Source organism: Sminthopsis crassicaudata, chromosome 1 (assembly GCF_048593235.1).
Source record: "Sminthopsis crassicaudata isolate SCR6 chromosome 1, ASM4859323v1, whole genome shotgun sequence".
Classification (NCBI taxonomy): domain Eukaryota; kingdom Metazoa; phylum Chordata; class Mammalia; order Dasyuromorphia; family Dasyuridae; genus Sminthopsis; species Sminthopsis crassicaudata.
In genome coordinates, this window is record NC_133617.1 from 472,508,441 (window position 1) to 472,527,035 (window position 18,595).

Genomic DNA, 18,595 nt, shown 5'->3' on the forward strand with positions numbered 1-18,595 from the left:
CATCTGACACTGAAAGAGCATGGCTGATGAGACTGTTGCAGAACTTCAAAACCAGCAGGAATCATTGATTCCCTGAGACATGAAGTAATGGACAATAGATTGGTTTTGGATTATTTCTAGGACTTATGGACATCTATAATTTCTCATGTTGATTCATGTTTGTTACATCATTACTAGCCTGTCTTATTATGTGCTTGTGTAGTAATGCCTCCCATGTTGATGGATTTCTGTATGCCTGTTTCAAGTGAGACCCTTCAGAAACCCACTAACCTGGTTTGATTCCCCATTTCTCTTTGGTGTTTTCATCTTCCTGAGCTGTAAAGGAGGGCATGATTATCTCCTTCTGTGGTATTTTCACCCCCTTTTCTGAGAAGTCAGGGAGGGCACCTCCTTTGGGGAACTCATTTCCCTAAGAAATCAGGGAGGGCATGACCACCTGTGTTCTAAAACAAAAGAAAACAAGAAATGTAATGGGCCAGAACACTGAAACCAGGATTCTTACAAGGTGTTAACTAAGTGGAACTGGTTAGACAATGATTAATAATTCTCTAGTTCAGTATGATTGATTTAATCTTACAATAAATAATGGTTCCCTAATGATATAATAATTGGCTTATATTCAGTATATTGCATATAAACTGGGACAAACTCAGCCAGACTCGGAAGGGGACTGAAATAGACTGGGGGAAAATAGTGGCTGGAGGCTGGAGCACAAATTCTCAGACTGAGTCAGACTTCAAGACAGAGACCGTTGTGGTGGTTCTCCTGCCTCCCCCACAGAAACCAAGACACATTCCGGAGGACCTCCAGAAAGCTAGCTGGGCTCTAAGCAAGGAAACTAGAATGTAAAGGAGACAATAAAGAATTTGGCCTTTTATCTCTGGCTATTCTTGTGATTACACTGCTGAAAAGAAGGCTGGTCCAAAGACCTCCAGAAAACTAACCAGAACATTACAATTATACCCTTCAACAACAATACTACATGATGATCAATTCTGATGGATGTGGTTTTCTTCAACAATGAGAGGATTAAAATCAGTTCCAATTGATCAGTAATGAACAGAACCAGCTACACCCAGAGAAAGAACACTGGGAAATGAGTATGGACCACAACATAACATTTCCACTCTTTCTGTTATTGTTTGCTTGCATTTTTGTTTTTTTCTTCTCAGATTATTTTTACCTTCTTTCTAAATCTGATCTTTCTTGTGCAACAAGATAACTATAAATATGTATACATATATTATATTTAACATGCTATATAGCATAAGTATATGTTAAATATACTTTAACATATTTAACATGTATGGGACTACCTGCCATGTAGAGAGGGAGTGGAGGGAAGGAGGGAAAAAAGTTGAAACAGAAGTTTATACAAGGGTCAATGTTGAAAAATTATCCATGCATATGTTTTGTATATAAAAAGCTATTTTTAGGGTCGAGGGCAAATCTCAAGAGCAGAGTCTGAGACACTCGGAGGCTTATTCTGCCTGACTCCAAAATAGGGCATTGACGGGCATGGAATAAGCCTCATTCAATGAGGTGGAAGCCCTCCTCACTCTTGATTGATTATGCACCTGGCTCTGATACTCTCTTGACACGTGACCTGGGGACTATAGAAAAAGGGTTGCAGAAAGTGGAGGAACAGTAGAGTAGAGTAGTAGACTAGAGTAAATTGTAGTAGCTTAGATTAGATAGAGTAGATTAGATTCATTATGCTTTAGGATTAGAGCATTAGAATATGGGGAACTCTATGTAGTAAAATAATGTAGCGAATAAAGATTAATTTCTGCATATTCGTGTGTATCGGGTGTTCTGTGGGGGACCTCTTGAGATCGTTCTTCGATTCAGATAATCGAAGCTGTGACGACAAAGACCTGGTGAAGGTAAGACGCTAGTTGACCCTGCTGAGGTGAGCAGCGGGAGTTAAGAGCTATAATAAAAATATACATATATATATATACACACACACACACATATATATAAAACTTAGAGCTATAATTAAAATATACATATATATATATAAAACTTTATAATTATAGGGTGCTTTCCATAAATTACCTAATTTGATCCTTTAAAAAGTTCATGGTAAGTAATGTAGATAGTAGCATATGAGACTATTGGATAACACAAATGTCTTCTAGTGCCTTGCCTCATAGTGGTTCAGAGCAGTACTTCTTAAACTGCTTCCATTTGCAAATCCCTTTTCACCTAAGAAATCTTTACTCCATGCCACATCTTAGATATATAAACTAAGTATACAAATCAAACATTTACTGATATTTAAACATAGTTTCTCCATCGCCAATGTATATTTATGTGACCCCATGAACATGAACCATTAGTTTAAGAAGCTTTGGATTAGATAAAAGTTGCAAATTTAGTGCTTTCTCAACTCAACAAAAACAATAATTTTGTCTTTTTTTTTTTTTTTCAAGAAAAAATTTTGCTTGGGGATCCATATCTTTCTTCTATCTTTACATTTGCATCAACAACGGCAGATAACATACAGTGGCTTTGTTTGATTAAAAATGAGTGAAATCTTTTAAGCCTTTTCAAGAAGGCAGTCCATGAGTTTCTTTTTTCAGCTGATATATTAGAAATCAAAAGGGTAAAAAAAATTTTAGATATGAGCAAATTTTGGCATAATTATTGAGTAGCAGAGTGGTATAACATCAAGTTCTCCTTGAAATAAGAAAAACTGAGCAATGGTTTTATTTTTATCATATAAAGGCTTTTAATTTCTCCTCTCCATACTCCTAAACATCTCTCTTAAGACTAAATTTCAGGGCCGGGGCTGATCTGTATGCTTAAAGGGAGCTCCTAATACTGATAAAATTCCAAGTAATGTCAAGGGAAAAAAAATGAAAATGAAAATAAAATGTGAAAAAATAGCTATTTGGTAATCAAATCCCTTTTTAGTGGTATCGACCGAATATCAAATTATTATTGAAACCAATTCCCACCATTCCAAACTCTGGGGAAATTTAGAACTTTTTCTGAGACTGTGGACAGCTTTTTGCAAATGCAAAGCTAGTGTTAGGAGGGCAATTGAAGGAGGCACCTTTAAAAGCTTCCTATTGGGCGGCGGGAATCGTATTAAGAGCTCCTTATTAAAAGAGACAATTCCTTTTAAAAAAAAAAAAAAAACACAAAAAACCTTTATTAAAGAGTGGTCTAGTTAAGATCCTTTTGCTAAGGAGATCCCTTTAAGAGTCCCTTAAGAAGGGAGGGGTGGTCCCTTTAAAGTCTTGTGGTTCCTTAACGACGGTTTCCTAGAAACCAGACTGTCTCCAGGACGCTACCTCGAGGTTATCCTAGAACTTTAGTCTCCAGCCTAGTTCTCTGGGATTGTTTCACCAAAGGATTTAAAAATGGTATTATTCGCCATGCCACTTCCGGACCGAGAGACAATTAGGCTTTAGAAGAGGCTGGTGGTTCTGGATCTGGGGGTGAGAGCACGCGAGGAGAGTAGATGGGTAAACGGGACCTCCGCCCCCTTCCCACCCCATCCACCATCACGCTGATGTGCCCGCTAGCACCGCGAAGCGGCTGCGCAGAGGCCACATGTCCAACCCATGCCTGCTGAGAACCAGGCTTTTAACTACCCTATAATGTCCCGGAAAAGTCACCCATCCTCTGGTGGAAGATTTCCGTGTGGGGGGGAATCTATCACCTCATAAGGCAGCTCTTACAACTATATAGATAGATCTAATTGTTTTTTTTTTTCTTTTAGAAATAATCATTGCCATCCTTTATCTTTTATTTTTCTTATACTTAACTAAATTTCATTTCCCCCCAAATAACAAATACCTCTTCCCTAATGGCCAAAATAAAAGGAAAAAGCAAACAAAAAATCTTGTATTTTAATATTATTATTTAATTTTATTTATAATATTTATATATTTATTTTATATATTATGTACATTATATTTTTATAAATAATAATATTTAATATTAATAGATAAACAAAACAAATTCACAGATTGGGCAAGTCCAAAAATATACTTCTCATTTTGTGCAGAAGCCATAACAACAATAATAGTAATAATGGCAGTTAGCATTTATATCATTTTTCACAAATGCCTAATTTTCTCTTCACAATAAGCTTAAAAGGTAGGTACAATTATCTCCATTTTATAGATGAGGAAACTGAGACAGACAGAAGTTAAGGGAGTTTTCCAGGGTAAACATTTGAGCCTGGATTTAAACTTAATTCTTCTAAGTCTAGGAATTGCTAGAATTGCTATGAACTGTCAGGAAATGGACAACATCATCTTCTGCAATGGTGGTTGCTTATTATATAATATATATATATATATAATATAATATTCTTAAGTCTTTAAAAACTGTTTGCTTTTATAATGTTATTACAAATTATTACAAATTCATCTGCTTTACTCTTTATACAAGTCTGCCATTATTTTTGCAAAAGCTTTACATCACCTTAATTTCTGAATATATTCCTCCTTCTTCCCTTAAATAGTAAATCTTCTCTTGTAAAAATATTAATAAAGGGGGGAAAACAGTTCAATAAAACTAAAGGATACTTCAACAGAGTCTGTAAGAACACAGGTGTCAAGTGTTTTCAGCCAAATTTGAACTTGTGTCCTGACTTGAGAGGACACTTTGCCATTTTGCTGCTCAAGTTCAATGTCTCTTAAAAGGGAGATAAGAAATTACATTTTCTTATCTTTTTTTTTTTCTGGAATTAGGTATAGGTTATTATAATTACATGATGTTAAGTTTTAGGGTTTTGTTTTGTTTTTGGTTATTTAAACCCACATGTTCCTGGAAAGAAGTCCTCATTGTCCAATTCTCCACCCCACTCCCCTTTTCCTATTGTTTCTGTCATAGTATATATGGCTCAATTTGCTGGTTTCCCTTTACTATGCAATAAATCATATGGATTTTCATATTCATTTTTTCTTTCAGAGCAGCAGTAATACATCAATTTACTACAATTTGTTTAGCCACTATCCATTTTCCAATTCTTCACTATCACAGATATTTCAGTTCAATTTTTTTTCCAGTCATGTCCAAATCTTTGTGATCCCATTTGGGTTTTCTTGGCAAAGAGAGAGATTTAAATTTAAGACAAATCTTTTTAACTCCAGTATTCTCTCCACTGTGCTACCTAGCTGCCCCACAGAAAGTCAGACAGCTCTAATTATTAAGTTTCTCTTACCAACAAGAAAAAATTTGAGCCTTTATCTATTGTTTTTTGTTTCTGACTTCAGGAGCAAACCTAATCTTTTCTCCACATGACAGTTAAGTATTTTTCAAATACTTGAAAAAATCTATTAGGCACTCCCTCAGTCTTTTCTTCTAGATTAAACATTCCCAGTTCCTTCACTTCATTATCATATGGAAAGGACTCAGGGATCTTCTTGAGTGACTGATAACTTTGGAAAACACTGAGGTGAATAAGAACATGCAAATTACATTTTCATGCTGGTGATTTATATGCATATATTCCTACTGGAAATAATCTTTTAGAAATGTCTAAGTCTAAGGGAAGTTTGATAATTCTCAATTGAATATGAAATCTTGCCTGGGATTGTGACTTCCCAACAAGATCAATAAGAGCTTTATTTGCTCTTGAATGGCATAGCTTATTGTACTCTGAGACCATTTGGAGGTATAGATCAAAGGGGACATGATTTCTGTGATTTTACAGAGCTCACTCAGGTCATAGAGTTCACCCTGTCAATACTGGAGTGGTTTGTCATTTATTTTATAGATGAGGAACTGAAGCAAATAAGGTTAATTGACTTTCCCAGGGTCACACAGCTGAGGTCAAATTTGAATTCAGGTCTTTCTTTCTGACCCCAAGACTTCTATTTACTATATCCTATTTTTTACTGTATACAGTACTATATACATTATAGCATGTATGTATACATATATGTAGTTATGAAAGTATTATAATACATTATTGTTATATTTTGTATGCATTATTTTATATACATATTACAAAAACATAATGCTTTATATATAATTATATATGAAAATATAATACATATATACAGATGTAATACACTCTCATACATTGTATATAGCATATATATATGACATATGTATGAGAGATATATATTATATACATGTAATATATATTATATATATATATATAAAATAACACTCATAAAACATGCACATATATAGACACATATATTCTGACATATGTTGTCTTCTTTTTGAGATGTGAACTTGAAAGGAGAGAGTGTCTTTGCATATTTTTGTTGTTCAGTTGTTCAAGTATGTCCAAATCTGTCCAAGGACTTTGTCCATGGGGTTTTTCTTCTTAAGATACTGGAGTGGTTTACCATTTCCTCTTTCAGTATGTTCCCATTTTATAGATGAGGAAGTAAGGCAAATAGGGTTTAAGTGATTTGTCTAGGGTCACACAGCTAGTAGGAGGCTGTTTTTGAACGCAGATCTTCCTGACTTCTATGTCCAGTGCTCTATCCTGCACCACTTAGCCGCCCCTACATTGTACATAGTAAGCCCTTAATAAGTGTTTTTTCATTTATTCATTTATAACATTATAACCTCTGAAAGTGCTGAAATACTCAGAAGTTTGGATTAACTTATAATTTTTAGGAAAATGAAAATCAGTACAATAGCAATGACAATAGTGATGATAGATAATGCCCCTATGTATTAAAGCTAAAAATTCAATTTAGAGGATACTACCATGAATTGTGAATCATTTAATGTTTTCCAGATAAAACTCATCAATGCTCCAAAGTACAATCAACTCTCAGCCAAAGAAATACATTTCTTCTAAAAGTTAAAATTTAAAGTCCATTCAAAGGCAATGGCAAAAGAAAAGAAAAAAGCAGATAAAAAAGCAGAAAAAATTGTGAGGTCTCCTTCTCCTCTGTCTGAGCAACCTGCTGATACATCCAAACAAGAGGCCAACATTTCAAAGGAGGCAATTTCTATCATCCTAGATCCTGAAGTTCTGTCGATCAAAGAAGAGAAGCCAGAAGAAGCACAAATAGAGATACCTCAATATTATGAAGAGCCTATTCTCACCAAACTAATTGTTTTAAGGTAGCTCTAGTGGGCCATCTATAACTAGGATCCCATCCTAGATTAATATTCTAAATCAATATCAGAGATCAATGCCATTTGAAATAAGGAACAATGAGACTTGCCTGGATTTTATATTCAGGTAGGATTTGGATATGTAAGAGGAAAGGAAGAGAAAAGAGAAAGAGGAGAGAATAAAAGGACTTAGAGAACAGTATGATCAAAGAAGTGGAAATGAGTAAGATGAGGGGAAGAGTAGGGACCTAAGTTCATGAGTAAAAGAGCAGCCTGAAGAAAGTGCTATTTTTTAAAGTGCTATTTTAGGAACATTACTTAGGAAATACTGTTCAATATGATTTAGAGTGAGCAAAGGAAGCCATTTGAGCTGGTATATTAATTTGTGACAATGGAACTACAGAGAAAGGAAGAACAATAGGTGACTTAAGGAGCTGTTTTGATTATCAGAATTTCCTAATTAAGTAGTTACATTAATATAGCAAAATTCCCTCTATGCAATAGATCATTTTTGTTGGGTACTAGTTTTAATTTTTGATACTTGGTATTAGTTACATGCTTTAAAAATCCATATCATTTCTGTTTGCTTATACTCTTTGTCATGTTAAGCTCTATATTTTTTACAGCTATGAAGGTGAAAAAGTTCGTGGACTGTATGAGGGAGAAGGTGTGGCCCACTTTGAGGGAGGAAGTGAATATAGAGTGAGTTGTGAATTTTGAGTTGTATCTATTTGGGGGGAACTGGAGTGTGATGCTTATTAGACAAGACTTTTTTATTTTTATTTTTAAATGTGTTTTAGAAATCAGTTAAGTAACTGATTCCCAGAAATACACTGGCTGCACTTTACACTGGTTTCAATAGAAACTTTATGTTTATTCAAAAGCAAAATATAGTTTCATGTAACCATTATAGTACTTTAGATGTTAAGCTTTTTTTCCCTTAATCATTTTTTAATGTTACAAAACAGTATAGTTTAATACTTGGCCTATTATCAGAGCTTTGTGCCCTATTATTAATAGCATTGCATCAATTAATATTCTGTAAACAATTGTATTGTGATATTAAAGGAAAGTTCGGATTCACTCCTATAAATGACGCTCTCAAGCTCAGTTAAAAAGTAAAAGTATAAAAGTTTTAATTAAATAAGACAAATTATAAATAGTTTAGATTTGCATAAAAAAACAAATAGAAATAAGAACAATTAACAATATGACAATTATAGCAGATAGAGGAAGAGAATACATCACCAACTCAAGGGAACCACAAGATCATCAAATGGCTGGGAGCCCCTCTTTTTCAGCCTTCTCAACTTGAGTTGTGTAAAGATTTTTTCCGGGCGAAGCGTCCTCCCCACGGATGAGGCTCGGTCATAATATGGGGCACTGACTTTTTATAGGTCTTTAGACAAAGAAGGATTTTTGCCAAAAAATTATATAAGGGTTTGGCACATACATCTGTGCAGGTGCGGGGTACAGGAGGGCTTCACTAGTTGACTCGTTCCATATCGTCTGTATCTTGATAGTTCTTTATTAATTGTCTATGCCCAGGGAGGGAGCCACTCTTCTCTGGAGCACAAACATCTCTAGGAATGGCTAGTTCCCAGCATCTAGTGTCAAAAATATACAGAGTTCATGGAACGGTCAAGTTCCCATAATTTGGAAGCTCAGGCCTGTTAGATTTGAGTGAGCTTATAATTCTAATATGAAATTTTAAATTTCTTATTCAACAATCTAGATGCATCTGACTTCTTATAAAGCACCTACAGGAAAAAAAAAAGCATCTACAGAATATATCAGTTATAAGAATGCTAAGGAAATAATTATCTTTTATATCCTAGAGTTGTTTACCTACATTTGTCTTTTATGTATTTAATTGCTGTAGCTTATTACTTTATAAAGTGAGAGCTTATTACATGCTTTGGATGTTATTTTAGCTTTTCCAACCATTTCTCTACTAATAGTCATGGCTCATATTAAAGGTTTGGAAGGTTGAATATTTGGTAAAGGTTTGTGGAAGGTATTTCTGAAGCCATAGAGAATTAAGGAACAGAAGATATTTTTGAAATAAATCTTAAAGCCTAAAACAAAAAATGGTAAATTTTTGACTCATGACTTACTGGCTAAAGGCCTCGGGGCTTGCCCATTTAAATGCAATTGTGAATTGTTTCCTTAATATATGTTCAAATGGGTGACTGTAGATTCATTTGAATCTTTCAGAATGAAAAAGTTTTAAAATAAGGAGGATTTTTGTTCTTCCTTTGTTCATGAATAGTTATTATTTTTAAACTTTACACTTAATCATTAGTCCTGCTGAATTTGGATTAAAAAACCAAACAAAACTGATAGTTCCATTCTTCTTAAAACTCTTTGTATCTCAACTTCTATGTGATATACACCTCTCTTTGTTACCTAGATTTTTGTGAGAAATTTAGAAAACCCCTTTGCTGCTTAGTTCTTTGAAATTTATATCATGAGAATAGAAGCGTTGTCCTCCATTTCTTATTTAGTTAGGTATATCCTACAGGGTAGGAAGGATGGAGGGAGACAGTTTGGAACTTAAAATGTAACAAAAAAAAAAAAAAAACAATAAAAAAAAAAAAGAAATGATGTACATTCCTAGGGGTGATGGGAGAAGATAGTGCACAAGTAGACTAGCTTTAGCAAAGTAAAAAGGCCTATTTCATTATTATTTATGAATTCATAATTATGGAAAGGGGTAAAGAAAGATAGCTGAAGATGAATAAAGGTTTTAAGGTATGAAAGATGGGAGATGAGGATGTTCATAAAGAGTAGCTTTAATCTTCTCAATGAAATGAAGAAATCATCTGCTAGGAGGTGGGGGGTAGAAGTAGAATAGCGAAAGGATACTTTTCACCAAAGATTAAAATAGATAAAAGAGAGCAGCAGTATCTATTAAGAAGTTATGCTTATTTAAGGACATCTAAGAACCAGAGTGCAGAAGCATAGTCAAGTGGATGAAGTTCAGTATAGGAAAAAAAAGAAGTGATTGTCATTAAAATATCTATTTATATCTCTGCTTTTAAGTGCTCTTTACTAGGAATAGGTAGTGTATTTTGTCAAAAACTTTTCCCTCATTGATTGATATGATCATATGATTTTTGTTACTTTTTATTATGATCAATTATATTAATAGTTTTTATTTCCGGTATAATTCCCACTTAGTCACAATGTATAATCTTTGTGATAGATTGTTGTAGTTGCCTAACTAGTATTTTATTTAGGATTTTGTATCTATGTTCATTAATGAAATTAGTCTATAATTTTCTTTGTTTTTCATAATTTCTTATATTAAATAACTTTTGCTTGATTATTTCAACTGCCTCGTAAACAGGAGTTTCTTTTCTATATGAGCAAGTTAGATCACTTAGCTCAGAGAATCATCAAAGAGTTCTTAGGATCCTTCTTCACAAACCAGCCTACCTTACTGAGATATGTGGGAGTGGTGATAAAAAAAAAGAGGAAGGAACAGGAAGCATTTGTGGAGACAGCATAAATTGTGTTCTGCCCTATTTTGGTCTGGGAATTATAAGTTAACCTATTATTAATTTTGTGGACCTAGTTTCTTTTAGACCTGTTTTAATACAAGATAAATTTGGGTTCCAGAATGGTCTTTATGCTGTTTGAACATTATAATAAATCTTTTGTCAACAAGATAGGTGTAATGGAATCTTACCATCTTCTTAGCTTGCAGTTGGGCTTCACATACATTTGAGCTTCACTATGATCTTGGTGATCTTGGCCTTTTTCTAGAAAAAGGTTTGAACACCATGGCTATTCTGCTTCTGATACTAATATAGTGAGCATCTTTGTTCTTCCTCTACTGAAGCACTTTATGAGGCTGGTGCTTGTCAGACATCCTGGGGATTTTAAGGGTACCCACCCAAGGGTTGGAATTCCATCTGAGCTTCTCTGACAATCAGGGCAATATGAGTGAGTTTAGAAGCCAACCCTGGACCAAGGAGACCAACTGACTTAAGGGGAAGGATCACCCTTACCCTCACAAGAATTTTCTTTTTAACCTCTGGTTACTGTGATAAATATAGAATTACAGATATGTACATAAGTTTTCTCTTGTTTAGTTTTGTTCACAGTTTTATGATGACTGATTCAAAATTATGTAACAAAAAAGAAATTAGATTGAAGAAGTTATACAGTCCCATTTTCTCATTTCCATCATTCCCCCTCTAACCTTTTCTGAGCTTTTAATAATAAAATTGAGGGAAGGGAAACTTTTTTGCTGGTGAAATTTTACAAATTCAGTCATTTCCCTTCTAAGGAAAGTGATTCAGTGAGGCCTGCCTTAGTTTAAATAGATATATAAGTTGTTAAGTATTGAAATGCAAGCCCAAAAGTTCTCAAAATATTGAAATCATAGCATGATTAGAAAAGGGAAAATGTTTAACGGTATAAAAACTAAACCTATAGAGCAGAATTGTAGCTTAAAACAAGAAAACTTGATAATAAGATTTTTTTTTCTGTTTTGAAGGGTATATTTTCAGAAGGACTCATGCATGGACAAGGGACTTATATCTGGGCTGATGGATTAAAATATGAGGTAAAACTTTGCAAAGAATTTAATTTAGGTTGAAGGCAGTTTAACCATTTCTCTATCCAGGGATCACTTTCAGCCTCCATTGGAAAAGGTATATCAACTGTTAGCTCCACTTCCTTGATTATTTTTGCTCTGAGAAAGATGGTCAAATGAATATCCTTTTATTAATAACCTGACCTTATTAATGAAATGCACAAATTACACAGAAAAAAATGAGGTTGTAATGTCTGGGCTAGTTTTCTGGAGGATCTCTGCATGGGCCTTGGTCATAGCAGGAGAGGTCAGGGATAGAATCTGGAGATCTAGCTCGAGCACCCCCTCTCTTCTCCAATCCTCTCAGCCCTTAAATACCTTAGTACAATTACATTACTACAGCACAACTATGTGCCAACTATAGAACCATTACATAATCATATCATATTAAGTATATATATATATATATATATATATATATATATATATATATATGTGAACTATAGAACCATTATCTCATCAATCATATTGAGTAAATACCGTGTTGTAAGTATCCTTGTTTCAAGTATACTTTTCCAGAGTTTTGGCCCTGCACATGTGGTAAAACAGATACTTATGGTCCTGAACTTGTCAAATATGGCCAAATAGTAATTCTGCATTTTGTATTTATACAGATTCAAAAAGTGCTTTTTTTTGCATGAAGGAAGAAAGTAGCATATTGAGGAAGAATACTTAAGACCACAAAACTGAAGTATAATAGGGTGCTAGAGCACAATCCCAATGCTCTACAATGAAATATATACTTGATTAGGAGCCAAAGGAACTGAATTTAAATCTTAACTGATCATATGGTCTCACATGACCTTGAGAAAGTAACTTAATTTCATTGAACTTCTTTTTATGTATAAAATTAATCTAGTTCTAGATCCTATTTCTAATCTCTTGAGGAAAAATCTGTCTTAGAACACTTTTATCAACATAAAAGAATAAGAACAATAAATTAGGTACACAACTAAAAAACTAGAAAAGCAATAAATAAAAAAAACTAAACATAAAAATAAAATCAAATATAGCAACTGAATTGAAAGCTAAAATAAGCCATTGAATTGATATATAGATATATATATGTATATATATACATATATATATATATATGTAATTGATACTTTTTTGGGAAACTACACAAGAAAAGAGAAACAATGAGCTAACCTGATAAAAAGAGGAAAATCAAATGGACAAGAAAAAAATGGAAAAGTGAGTTTACAACAAATGCAGAGGAAATAGAGGAAATTATTTCAAATTATTTCCCATATATCAACAAAACTGATAAATAGATGAATATTTACAAAAAATATAAAATACACAGAATGACAGCATAAAAAATCAAGAACATAAGTAATCTTTATTTATTTTATAACATTTTTTGACAGTACATATGCATAGGTAATTTTTTACAACATTATCCTTTGTACTCCCTTCTGTTCCGAATTTTTCCCCTTCCCTCCACCTCCTCCCCTAGATGGCAGGCATTCCCATATATATTAAATATGTTATAGTATATCCTAGGTACATTATATATGTGCAGAACCGAATTTTTTTGTTGTTGTTGTTGCAAAGGAAGAATTGGATTCGGAAGGTAAAAATAATCTGGGGAGAAAAACAAAAATGCTAACAGTTTACACACATTTCCCAGTGTTCTTTTTCTGGGTGTAGCTGATTCTGTCCATCATTGATCAATTAGAATTGGATTAGCTCTTCTCTATGTTGAAGATATCCACTTCCATCAGAATACATCCTCATATAGTATTGTTGTTGAAGTGTATAATGATCTCCTAGTTCTGCACGTTTCACTCAGAATCAGTTGATGTCTCTCCAAGCTTCTCTGTATTCATTTCTTATAGAACAATAATATTCCATAACATTCATATACTATAATTTACCCAACCATTCTCCAATTGATGGGCATTTGTTCACTTTCCAGTTTCTAGCCACTATAAAAAAAGCTGCCACAAACATTTTGGCACATACAGGTCCCTTTCCTTTCTTTAGTATTTCCTTGGGATATAAGCCCAGTAGTAGTAGTATGGCTGGGTCATAGGGTATGCACATTTTGATAACTTTTTGGGCATAATTCCAGATTGCTCTCCAGAATGGTTGGATTCTTTCACAACTCCACTAACAATGCATCAGTGTCCCAGATTTCTCACATCCCCTCCAACATTCATCATTATTTGTTCCTGTCATCTTAGCCAATCTGACAGATGTGTAGTGGTATCTCAAAGTTGTCTTAATTTGCATTTCTCTGATCAATAGTGATTTGGAACACTTTCATATGAGTGGAAATAGTTTTAATTTCATCATCTGAAAATTGTCTGTTCATATCTTTTGACCATTTATCAATTGGAGAATGGCTTGATTTCTTATAAATTAGAGTCAATTCTCTGTATATTTTGGAGAGAAGGCCTTTATCAGAACCTTTAACTGTAAAAATGTTTTCCCAATTTGTTACTTCCCTTCTAATCTTGTTTGCATTAGTTTTGTTTGTACAAAAGTTTTTTAATTTGATGTAATCGAAATTTTCTATTTTGTGATCAATAATGATCTCTAGTTCTCCTTTGGTCACAAATTCCTTCTTCCTCCACAAGTCTGAGAGGTAAACTATCCTATGTTCCTCTAATGTATTTATGATCTCGTTCTTTATGCCTAAATCATGGACCCATTTTGATCTTATATTAGTATGTGGTGTTAAGTGTGTGTCCATGCCTAGTTTCTGCCATACTAATTTCTGGTTTTCCCAGCAGTTTTTGTCAAATAATGAATTCTTACCCCAAAAGCTGGGATCTTTGGGTTTGTCAAACACTAGATTGCTATTTTTATTCACTATCTTTTCCTGTGAACCTAACCTATTCCACTGATCAACTAGTCTATTTCTTAGCCAATACCAAATGGTTTTGGTGACTGCTGCTTTATAATATAGTTATAGGAAATTATATCACAAAAAAGGGTAAAGTGGTGGTACTACATCTTATGAAGAGGCAAAAGTAACCTATCATATCTGAGAGAAAGAAAGGAGGGGGATGAACATATTATCAGGTAAAGCTAGGCCACCTTCATTTGATTTTTTTTTCATTAATTCCCTTGAAATTCTCGACCTTTTGTTCTTCCATGTGAATTTTGTTGTTATTTTTTCTAGGTCATTAAAATAGTTTCTTGGGAGTCTGATTGGTATAGCACTAAATAAATAGATTAGTTTAGGGAGTATTGTCATCTTTATTATATTTGCTCAGCCTATCCAAGAGCACTTAATATTTTTCCAATTACTTAAATCTGACTTTATTTTTGTGGCAAGTGTTTTATAATTTTGCTCATATAATTCCTGACTTTCCTTTGGTAGATATATTCCCAAATATTTTATACTATCGACAGTTATTTTGAATGGAATTTCTCTTTGTATCTCTTGCTGTTGGATTTTGTTGGTAATGTATAAAAATGCTGAGGATTTATGTGGATTTATTTTGTTTCCTGCAACTTTGCTAAAGTTCTGAATTATTTCTAATAGCTTTTTAGCAGAATCTTTGGGGTTCTCTAAGTATACATTATATCATCTGCAAAGAGTGATAATTTGGTTTCCTCATTACCTACTCTAATTCCTTTAATCTCTTTCTCGGCTCTTATTGCCGAGGCTAACGTTTCTAGTACAATATTGAATAGTAATGGTGATAGTGGGCAACCTTGTTTCACTCCTGATCTTACTGGGAAAGGTTCCAGTTTATCACCATTACATATGATCTTTACTGATGGTTTTAAATATATGCTCCTGATTATTTTAAGGAATAGTCATTTATTCCTATACTCTCAAGTGTTTTTAGTAGGAATGGATGTTGGATTTTATCAAATGCTTTTTTTGCATCTATTGAGATGATCATATGGTTTTTGTTAATTTGGTTATTGATATAATCGATTATGCTAATAGTTTTCCTAATATTGAATTAGTCCTGCATTCCTGGCATAAATCCCACTTGGTCATAGTGTATTATCCTGAAGATGATTTTCTGTAGTCTTTTTGCTAATATTTTATTTAAGATTTTAGCATCAATATTCATTAGGGAGATTGGTCTATAATTTTCTTTCTCTGTTTTCAACCTACCTGGTTTAGGTATCAGTACCATGTCTGTGTCATAAAAGGAATTTGGTAGGACTCCGTCAATCCCTATTTTTTCAAATAGTTTATATAGCATTGGAGTTAATTGTTCTTTAAATGTTTGGTAGAATTCACATGTAAATACATCTGGTCCAGGAGTTGGTTAATAGCTTGTTCTGTTTCTTTTTCTGAAATGGGACCATTTAGACTATTTACTTCTTCCTCTATTAACCTGGGCAAGCTATATTTTTGAAGGTATTCTTCCATTTCATTTAAGTTATCGAATTTATTAGCATAAAGTTAAGCAAAGTAACTCCTAACTATTGTTCTAATTTCCTCTTCATTAGTGGCAAGTTCTCCCTTTTCATTTTTAAGACTAACAATTTGCTTTTCCTCTTTCCTTTTTTGATCAGATTTATTAAGGGTTTATCTATTTTGTTGTTTTTTTCATAGAATCAACTCTTAGTTTTATTAATTAATTCAATAGTTTTTTTTTCCACTTTCAATTTTATTAATCTCACCTTTTATTTTTAGAATTTCAAATTTCGTGTTTGTCTGGGGTTTTAAATTTGTTCCTTTTCTATCATTTTTAGTTGTAAGCCCAATTCATTGACCTTCTTTCTCTTTCTCTATTTTATGCAAGTAGGCCTCAAGAGATATTAAAAAAAATTTCCCCTTATTACTGCTTTGGCTGTATCCCACACATTTTGGTATGATGTCTAATTGTCATTTTCTTAGGTGAAGTTATTAATTATGTCTATGATTTGCTGTTTCACCCAATCATTCTTTATTTTGAGATTATTTAGTTTCCAATTTTTTTTGGCCTATTTTCCCCTGGCTTTTAATTGAATGTAATTTTCATTGCATTGTGGTCTGAAAAGAATGCATTTACTATTTCTGCCTTACTGCATTAGATTTTGAGGTTTTTATATTCTAATATATGGTCAATTTTTGTATAGGTTCCATGAACTGCTGAGAAAAAAAGTGTACTCCTTTCTCTCTCCATTTATCTTTCTCCAAAGATCTATCATATCAAACTTTTCTAGTATTCTATTTACCTCTTTGACTTCTTTCTTATTTATTTTGTGGTTTGATTTATCTAACTCTGAGAGTGTAAGGTTGAGATCTCCCACTATTATAGTTTTGCTGTCTATTTCTTTTTACAGCTCTCTTAATTTCTCTTTTAAGAATTTAGATGCTGCACCACTTGGTGCATATATGTTTAATATTGATACTGCTTCATTATCTATGCTACCCTTTAACCCTTCCTTATATCTTTTAATTAGATCAATTTTTGCTTTTGCTTGATCTGAGATGAAGATGGCCACCCCTGCTTTTTTGGCTTCACCTGAAACATAGTAGATTCTGCTCCAATCTTTTACCTTTATTCTGTATGTATTACCCTGTTTCAGGTGTCTTTCCTGTAAACAACATATAGTAGGATTCTGGCTTTTAATCTAGTCTGCTAACTTTTTCCTCTTTATAAGGGAGTTTACCCCATTCATATTTATGGTTAGAATGACTAATTCTATATTACTTGCCACCCTGCTTATGCTTTTCTCCTTTCCTTCCTTCTTACACCCCTCCCCAGTATTAAACTTATGAGAACCACTTGCTTTTCACAGCCCTCCCTTTTTAGTATCCCTCCCCCACCTTAATGTTCCTCCCCCTATTTTACCCCTTTTTCTCACAATTTCTGTATTCCCTTCCCCTTAGCTTACTCCTTCCCTTTTCACTTTTCCCCTCCCATTTTTCAATGAAGTGGAAGGAGTTTCACCATAAATCAGATATGTCTATTGATACACACTATGTTCATCCCCCTCCTTTCTTTCTCTCAGATATAATAGGTTACCTTTGCCTCTTTGGTACTACTTTGATGTAGTACCACCACTTTACCCTTTTTTGTGATATAATTTCCTTTCCACTTCTAGTTTCTAGAACAAATTATACATGTGTTCTTTATATATCTTTATGGCAGAAATATAGTTCTCAAGATTTCTTTTTACCTTTTTAGAAATCTCTTGAGTTCTGTATTTGGAGATCAAATTTTTGTGTAGGTCCAGTTTTTTCATCAAGAATAGATGGAATTAATTTATTTCGTTAATGTCCATCTTCTTCCCTGGTAAAAGATGCTCATTTTTGCTGGGTAAGTTATTCTTGGTTGCATACCAAGTTCCTTAGCCTTTTGGAATATCATATTCCAGACCCTTCGCTCCTTTAATGTGGACGCTGCTAGATCCTGGGTTATCCTTATTGTGGCTCTTCCATATCTGAATTGGTTTTTTTCTAAGAGCTTGCAAATTTTTTTTTCCTTTGTCTGATGGTTCTTGAACTTGGCCATTATATTCTTTGGCATTTTGATTTTAGGATCCCTTTCAGTAGGTGATCGATGAATTTTTTCAATGTCTATTTTACCCTCTGTTTCTAAAATGTTGGGGCAGTTCTCTTGGATAATTTCCTGGAAAATAGTGTCCAGGCTCTTTTTTTCCTCATATTTTTCAGGGAGTCCAATTATTCTCAAATTGTCTCTCCTGGATCTATTTTCCAGGTCTTTTGTCTTCCCAATAAGGTACTTGACATTCTTTTCCATTGTTTCATTTTTCTGGTTTTGCTTGACTACTTCTCGGTTTCTCCTTGAGTCATTCATTTCTACTTGTTCGATTCTGGTTTTCAATGATGTATTTTCTTCATTCATTTTTTATAATTGTCCAATTGAGTTTTTAAGTGAGTTTTTTTCTTCTATGGAATTTTTCTCCATTTCATCCATTTTATTTTTTAGAGAGCTGATTTCTTTATCCAGCTCACTAATCCTGTTTTCTTTGAGTTGTTTACCTTTTCCAACTCACTAATTTTGT

The 18,595-nt window shown here is 33.5% G+C and overlaps 1 protein-coding gene across 7 annotated transcripts in view; it reads left to right on the forward strand.

The window, feature by feature from the left end:
* The first annotated feature begins 3,282 nt into the window (after positions 1-3,282).
* Positions 3,283-18,595, forward strand: part of RSPH10B (radial spoke head 10 homolog B) — an 85,860-nt gene continuing 70,547 nt past the window's right edge. For 4 of the 7 annotated variants that reach the window (XM_074281063.1, XM_074281066.1, XM_074281068.1 and 1 more), the window contains exons 1-4: positions 3,314-3,452; positions 6,728-7,059; positions 7,680-7,755; positions 11,561-11,629. In XM_074281063.1, the coding sequence (XP_074137164.1) occupies positions 6,821-7,059; positions 7,680-7,755; positions 11,561-11,629 (384 nt within the window). In that variant the 5' untranslated portion in view covers positions 3,314-3,452; positions 6,728-6,820. Of the gene's footprint in view, positions 3,453-6,727; positions 7,060-7,679; positions 7,756-11,560; positions 11,630-18,595 lie in introns of all 7 variants that reach the window. The other 3 variants (XM_074281064.1, XM_074281065.1, XM_074281067.1) reach the window with 1 other exon arrangement.